This window comes from Electrona antarctica (genome assembly GCF_951216825.1).
Source record: "Electrona antarctica genome assembly, chromosome: 22".
Taxonomy (NCBI): Eukaryota; Metazoa; Chordata; class Actinopteri; order Myctophiformes; family Myctophidae; genus Electrona; species Electrona antarctica.
In genome coordinates, this window is record NC_136805.1 from 7,926,368 (window position 1) to 7,934,653 (window position 8,286).

At 43.4% G+C, this 8,286-nt stretch overlaps 1 protein-coding gene across 1 annotated transcript; it reads left to right on the plus strand.

Moving 5' to 3' along the window:
• Nucleotides 1-839: 839 nt before the first annotated feature.
• LOC306914834 (protein Tob1-like) lies at nucleotides 840-4,851 on the plus strand. Its single transcript, XM_079492039.1, has 2 exons — nucleotides 840-1,174; nucleotides 2,656-4,851. Exon 2 carries the CDS (start codon nucleotides 2,821-2,823, stop codon nucleotides 3,838-3,840), a length of 1,020 nt encoding a protein of 339 aa, XP_079348165.1. The 5' UTR covers nucleotides 840-1,174; nucleotides 2,656-2,820; the 3' UTR covers nucleotides 3,841-4,851.
• Nucleotides 4,852-8,286: the final 3,435 nt, after the last annotated feature.

Genomic DNA, 8,286 nt, shown 5'->3' on the forward strand with positions numbered 1-8,286 from the left:
TAACGCCTCCGATGACCGATTTTCATTTGTCCTGTTTTAAAGCAGTGAGAATTGTGTGTTATGTCACAACACTCTCAGCAACCAGCAGGTTTTGGGTTGTAGATACACAGGCACAGCTGTAGACTTGTCCCATTGGCTCAAGGAACATTAAAATGTCATTGGTAAAGAGAAGGGTACACAACCCCTGACAGGTGTGTCCCTCCCGACTGGAGACACTAGTAGTTCTGGTCTCTGTCTGTTTCTGTCTCTCTCTCTCTCTCTCTCTCTCTCTCTGTCTCTCTCTCTCTCTCTCTCTCTCTCTCTCTCTCTCTCTCTCTCTCTTTTCACCAGCTGCTTGCAGCTTCAGTGTGGCTTGACTACTGATGATTTGTTTTTAACTTTTTGATTTGAGTTGGGGCAAAAGATAGTGCTTCATATAGCCTACACAATAATACAAACATGACCATTTAGAAAGTGGCATGTAGGCTATACAAATATGGTTGTCTGGTCATTTGTATTTGCAACATTAGAAGAGGAGTGTTCCACTGTACAGCTTGGTTACATATCTTGCAGTGAAAGTGAACTAGGCCTACAGGGTTTTTCATGAAGCTCATGCACGTCAACAACAGCCAGCTCCATAAAACTAGACCCCAGAGCACATGAAAGGCGAACCACTACCGTAAATAGAACTCTGCGGCTTGACTGACGCGCCGGCTGCGCCAATCACGGCGCGAGCCGGTGTGGATATTGATGACGAAGGCGCCTCTCGGCCAATGGGAATCCCCTGCTGGGTGTTGACCTCTAGGAGCCGCATCACCGCCTCCTCCGCGTCCGTGGCGGAGGAGGCACTATAAAAACACGGCAGCCCAAGTTTGAAAGGACAGAGTTGTAAAAACTCCCAGGCAGTGGGGAGTCACATCACATCACGGCACGGCCCCCCTTTTTAGGAGAGGAAACCTAAAAATCTACCCCACACAACAACAAGGAACAACAAACTCGCCTGGAACACAATTGTTGAGACACACGAAAAGGACATTAATATTATTATCATATAACTTTTATACCTCCAGTAAAAACAAAAGAAAAAAAAAAGCAAGAAAAGAAAACGCTGGTCAGCAGAAGGCTGTAGAAGAATTAATAAACCGTTTGACTGAAGCGGAATCTATTGCATCAAGGACCCGCTGTACATTTCAATGTAAGTGAATGATTCATATTATCTGACTTGCCACAGGCTGTGGGTTTGAGTTGCACACACATACATTACACAATGCAGAAGCGTCGAGGCTTCTGTTTGGATTACACAGAATGTATGGGCTACGTGAAATTGTCAATTATATAAACGCAAACATAAAAAAAACAAGATTGAATGAATCGTGCCTTCTATTTGACAATCAATCATTGGTACTTTTAGACGACAGTGAGTACAACCCCTCGTCGTGTTTTGTCGGTGTGTAAACCATGGTGTGTTTTTACTGTTTTGAACGCTGTCAGTCGTGCATAACGTTGTGAGATTCGACATTTGGTTAGCATTTAGCAGCAGCCTAGCTGGTCGAGCTAGCAGTAGCTTGTCTCTCTCTCTCTCTCTACTGCTGCTGTCGCACGACCGTCTGTTGTTCTTTGCACCTCGGGTGGTGTCGCTTGCCGACAAGGGCACCACCACCATCTCGTCCACACTAGGCTTTCGCGACGCGTTTGTAAAGCTTGTAGAGTAGATCTGCTCTTTTTGGGGCGACCAACACACCGCCGTACGGCGGGGTATAAACCAAGCATAACATTCCGCTCACACACACACACACACCCTCGATTTAAAGGGATCATTTGTATTCCGTGGCACGAGCCTGTCGATCGACGCTGGAAAAGCAAATGACGCATCTTGACTTCAACTGAAATGTTTAAAAGTTGAAATGTGTCATTTATTTTGTTTGGCGAGCGATGAATTCTAAGTTATTAAATGGACCCCCCCCCCCCCCCCTCAAGTTGCTTTGCAGTGTCGCTCGTGATGATGTCCTAGCGACCCGTGATAAGATGGGCGAAGAGGAGGATTTGTTATCTAGTAGTTTATGCTTGTCATCATGACTGACACGATAGGCTACGAGGGGTTATAATGTCTCGTGTTCTTCTGAGAAATGGCTTTACATTGGCCATGGTCAGCAATCCAAATGATTATTATGTAACAGACTGCAAGCTTGGCCCGTGATCTTCTTTTGCCTACACAAGCTTCAGGAAGGAAACAGATCTGGCTTGTCTTCTGTAACATTGACATGCCCGCATGCGAGGAATGCAAAACAATCGCCCCCTAACAATGTAAAAAATGAAGCCATCTAAAATCCCATTCTGACGCGGAAGGAACTACACAACGCCCCTCGATGGAGGACGACTATAGTTGCGTTTTATCAGTCATACAGCAACCACAAGGGAGAACACTGCTGCTGACACCCTGTGAGTCAGTGGACTGTGTTTATTTATAGCTGTAGTGTTGATATTGTACAGCTGATATGCAGTAGGGCTGTGTGGAGGACAGACAGTGCTCCGTTGCCAGGGTGTGAAGCTAACCGAGACCGTAACATGAACCATAATGATGGCTAATTTGATATCGGGCTTCTCTGAAATGTCTTTTTGTTATGGAACTGCAGACCGTCTCAGAGTAATAATATTGCTCTCATCTTTCCGTTTCAGGATCAAGAACCTGACCCTGTCAAAGGAAGGATATCAGTTTCAGCAACAAGCACTTAATCCGAGTCTCTTCGATACACTGATCACTGCTGCCTTGGAGGTTTTTGCAACACTCGGAAAAATCCACCCTGTGTCGGAAAAGGAATCGGTCTCGTCACTGAAGCAGCTATGCAGCTTGAAATCCAAGTAGCACTTAACTTTATTATTTCCTATTTGTACAACAAACTCCCTCGGCGACGTGTGAATATCTTTGGCGAAGAGCTTGAGAGGCAGCTGAAGAAGAAATATGAAGGGCACTGGTACCCGGATAAGCCATACAAAGGTTCAGGATTTAGGTGCATCCATGTAGGGGAGAAGGTCGACCCTGTGGTGGAGCAGGCAGCCAAAGAGAGTGGCCTGGACATCGAAGACGTCCGGAATAATCTCCCTCAGGACCTTAGCGTGTGGATCGACCCGTTTGAGGTCTCCTACCAGATTGGGGAGAAGGGACCAGTAAAGGTGCTCTATGTGGATGATAACAATGAGAATGGCTGCTCCGAGCTGGACAAGGAGATCAAGAACAGCTTTAACCCAGAGGCCCAGGTCTTCATGCCAATCAGTGACCCTGTCGGGGCCTCCTCTGAGTCCAGCTCTCCATCCCCCCCATTTGGGCAGTCCGCTGCCGTCAGCCCTTCTTTCATGCCACGCTCCACACAGCCCTTAACCTTCACCACTGCCACCTTCGCCGCCACCAAATTTGGCTCCACAAAAATGAAGAGCAGCGGCGGCCGCAACAACAACAACAACGGCAGCGGCAACAGTGGTAGCAGCGGCAAGGTAGCCCGCACCTCACCCACCAGTAACCTGGGCCTGAATGTGAACACCCTACTGAAGCAGAAAGCCATCTCCACCTCCATGCACTCACTGTACGGATTGGGCCTTGGTCAGCAGCAGCAGCAGAAGGCCTCTGCTCTTTCCCCCAATGCCAAGGAGTTTGTGTTCCCCAGCCTGCAGGGTCAGGCCAGCCCTGGAGCTGTGTTCCCTGGGGAAGGCTCCCTGGGGCTCGGCCCACTGCAGTACAACAATGCCTTTGACATGTTTGCGGCCTATGGCAGCCTCAACGACAAGTCCCTTATGGATGGCCTCAACTTCAGTCTGAGCAACATGCAGTATTCTAACCAGCAATTCCAGCCGGTCATGGCTAACTAAACTCATCATGACGATGTTATTTATGAATGATGGTGGCTAAAAGAGAAGGAAAAGCAAAACGCACATTTAGAAAACTGGACTTTGAAGGAAGTAATGTCTAGTCAGTCAAGCGCATGTGCCCAAGGGTGTTTTTTTTTTGTTTTTGTTTTTTTTTACTGTTCCCCCTTGCGTTTTTCTTAAAAAAAAGAACGAAAAAAGAGAGCTTGTTGTACAAACACATCCAAGCTTGGTTACTTAAATTCAACATGCATCATTGTTTTTCTTTTTCCTTTTTGCCAACCAAGCACAAAATAATTTTTTACTACGTTGAAAAAAAGAAAAATACTCCAAAAAGTGAAAAAAAAAAAAAACCACAAACAAAACACAAGCTTCAAGTTTTGGCCTCTTACAGTATTTTACAGGTGGTAAGACATGGCTGATTTTTATTGAATTGGCACTACTAAGTGGGGTTACTTGGTCCTTTTCTAATTGTATAATTTAATTTAGTACAGAGTTTGTAAGATATCAGAGTATATATTGTTTCTATGACATGGTGTTGCATTTATATCTTTTTACTACTTCAGTGATCTGTGATGGCTGCAGCAGCTTTCCTTATTTTCTTTTCCTTTTTTTAAAAGATAATTGTTAAAGAAATCCATCTTTAAAATACATACGATATTCTGAAGACTGTACAGAGTATTCCTTAGTGGTGGAATTCAAGTGTAGGAATATTTGCTTTTTTCTGAACGAAGAATTGTATTTTCTGTTAAGAGGTTAAAAGATTTTTGCTATATTATGGACAAAATGTAATCGTATGAATATTAATTTTGTACCTACATTGTGCAATACTTGATAAAAATACGGTATAACAAAGTATTTTGAGTCAGTGTCTTACATGTCAAGAGGGACTGAAATAGTTTATATTGTTAAGTTTGTATTAAATGCTTAAAAATTATATGCTTGTCTTTATTTTTTTTAATTTCATATTTGCACCCTGGTCTTTTTAATAAAAATAAACTACAGTTGAACATATCTGTGGAAAGTGTGCTTAATTACTAGATGACTGAATACAGGAACCCAGCCTTTCTTTTGTGACATTTCTGAATCATTATCTCAGAAGAGCAGCCTTGCCTGTTGAGTAATCTTCAACCCAAACAGATAATGCTGAATATAAAGTAGAGCCACGTGGTTAGAATTTGGCACTAGTGTATACATCATGTGCCCAAGGGCAATTTGAGAGTAGACCATGCCGTTCTCGAAGACGGTGACTCTGCAGTTTGTCACAAGTGTTTATGTATTGTAAGAGCTCTTCAGGTTTTGAAGGAAGAAAATGTTAATCACTTGCTGGTCTATTCAGGAGCAGTTGTCCCAGTCTTAGAGTCTTAGTCCTTTGACATCATAGACAACACATGGTTGTGAAGACAGGTGGTGGGCTATTTTGATGTGTGAAATCACTGTACTAGTAGTGTGAACATAACCATAAGATTATGTTTCTGTCCCGCCAACTCCCTCTTTAAGGTGGATTTGTTATTACGTTGTCTTGCTGTGAGGGAAGGCTGTTGGCAGTCCAGACTGCCCAGTACTTAATGTACTGATTGGCATATTTATAGCTCTATGATTGCCATCATGTGAAGAATACCTAGCAGCTCATGTAAAGCAAGAACAAGCCCAACATTCAGTAAGGTTTTAGTGTTTCAACAGCTTAGCTCACCAGTCACCAAAGAGATAATCACATTTGCAATTCTATATGTGGCAAAGGTCTGAGGTAAATAGCTTGAGTGTTTATGCTTCAAAATACCGCCTACTTGTGAAGAGCTTATTACAAGTGGAAATGTTAGCCATATTTCCTGAGCAAGCTGAGCTACTTTAGCATGCTTTTGTTTTGCTTTTATTGCATGTAAAGCCATGTTAATTTAATGTCTAGAGACTATAGTACTTGAGTGTTTATTTCCTTTATCCAATGGCTTGTTCAGGCTCGAGCTCTCATTTGCCCCTCAATTTAGCTTTGGATCTTACTCGTTATGTTGAGTTATGTTAAGACTGTCTTTGTGAATGTTTAATGTTTACATCTCTGAAAAGAAAAACAACTGGCCATCTGGTGGTTCATACATTTAATCCATTTACAGCCAATAAAGGCCACGTGATCAGACTTTACAATGGGTCCTTACGTGAATATTTGTCTAAATTGATTGGTGGATAAGAAGTAGGCATTAGAGATTAACACTCTCAATTTAAATGAACATGGTTGCCAATCTAATTTGGAATGTAAGATGCAAATACATCTTCTCAACTATTAGGGATATTTCACTTTCAAAAAATATATATATATAAAATAAAAAATAAATGGAAAATCACGGCCCCCTAATGTGTGAGAGGGCTGTGATTTCTTTCCTTTATTTTTAATATATTTGTAATGTTTATTTGATTTGAAAGTGAAATATCCATTTAAGCATTCTTATTCAGTGATCGCATGGCGTGATAATGGTAATGACTTTACAAGTGTCCTCAGAGTGAAACTCCACTCCACCCTGTTGGATTGTAGACCTTTTAATTGTCTGACTTTACAGATATAATGACAATGGAGACATATAGTCCATACGTTTTCTCATTTTTCTTGTCAGTGCAGTTAGTGGATGTTAAATGTCAAAGAATGCAGGAATCACCATTTGCTTTTGCTCTCACTGACATACTGTATTGTAGAGCAGCGTTGCTTTGTAGGGCCTATACAATCTCCTCTACTTTGCCCTACGATCTCTTCTATTCAAATGGAGGTCCTTTTCTGTATTGTGTGGCCAGTCATCATTCATTTGGTCCAGTCTGTAGCCAGCCGATTGGGTGCAGCAGCAGCCTAGCAGCGAAACAATTTTTGTGTTTCATTCATTCAACTTGATAGAGATTGCAGTGCGCATTGAAGTTTCAAGTCTTGCTAGGCATTTTAAAAACAATGTAGAATGCGTGCCTGCACACTTGCACGCACGCACGCACGCACGCACGCACGCACACACACACACACACACACACACACACACACACACACACACACACACACACACACACACACACACACACACACACACACACACACACACACACTCAGCTCATTGGGGTAAATAGACACACAGATGGTCTGGTGTCACACCAGCTGGGAGACTCCCAGGGCGAGGGGTGTTGCCTTGCTGTGACTCCATCTTGTCTAGGCCAGAGTGTACTTATCACTACACTAGAATCCTAATATGAGCTACACATGCTACACATAATGTTAGGTGAGGTCCTCATGGAGCTCATAATGTCAACAGCGTCTAATACTGAAAACGGAGTCGTCATGTTTGAACAAAAAACACTTACCGTAACGCCTATATATGTACTTCACTGGCCGGAGTGTCCCAGGGTATATAATGGCCCCCTCCTTCCCCAAATCTCTTGTTGTGAGCTGTAGATGTGCTATTTTTGCCGAATGTTCGCCCCCAGAATATGGACTCTAGGGTGCATGTGTCTATCACTGTATTGTGTGTGTTTGTGTGTGAACTACACGTTTGTTATCAGGGCAGAGGAAAAGTGGCAATTCTTTAAGAGAATAAAATCACTACCTTGTCTGTGTCTCTCTCAACACAATCGGGTGTAGTCCTTGTGAATTTTGTTTGGAAATCAGCCCAAAGGCTTCCAGCTGAAAACACACATAGGTTCAAGTATTATCGACTGATGCTGTGGATCAGGGGATGGAGTTTAAGGGCGAATTCTTCTGTACAGTATATTTTCCCTGCTGCCAGGGGTCTGAACCTGATACCAGATGGGGCTTTTAGATCAGTAGGACAGAGGTGAATAACTGTGTGCAAAGGTTATATAGGTCTGTTCGCATTTCACGTAACAAAATGCAACATTTTCTGTCTTGGAACGTTCACTGGAAGAAATCATTCGATTCTCATGATGAGCTGTGTCTGTGTTATGGTACATTCTCTACTGTCAGTTTTATAGTACATTAGACTCGCCCCCAAATATTCTCCGCATCTGATCATGTTTTTTTTTGAGTGGTGCAACCACTCCCTTATGGAGCTATGTGTGTGGCTGGCTGGGTGCCTGGGTATGAGCACGGAAATAGCATGGTTGTTTTTCACCACCTTTGCGCAACCTAACACACACACAAACACACACGCCCATATTAACTGTATATATGATGATTTCGGGTGTGCCAGTACAGTACAGTGACAGTGACGCACGCATTCATACACCAATGGCGGCGGAAACCATGCAAGGAACCAACCAGCTCATCGGGAGCAATTAGGGGTTCAGTGTCTTGCTCAAGGACACAGTAGTTTGACAGGAAACGGGGAGAGAGATGGGGGTAAGACACGCAGCAAAGGTTGTCGGGATCGGGACTCGAACCCGCAACACGCTGTCATTACCAGCCTTGGTGCCTGGACCGCTCGGCCTGATCATGTTTTTTATCGATCGCTACACACATGGTACCGT

Bases quoted from the DNA above. Each gene is read 5' to 3' on its own strand.
- LOC306914834 (XM_079492039.1), top strand. From the start codon at position 2,821: ATGCAGCTTGAAATCCAAGTAGCACTTAACTTTATTATTTCCTATTTG.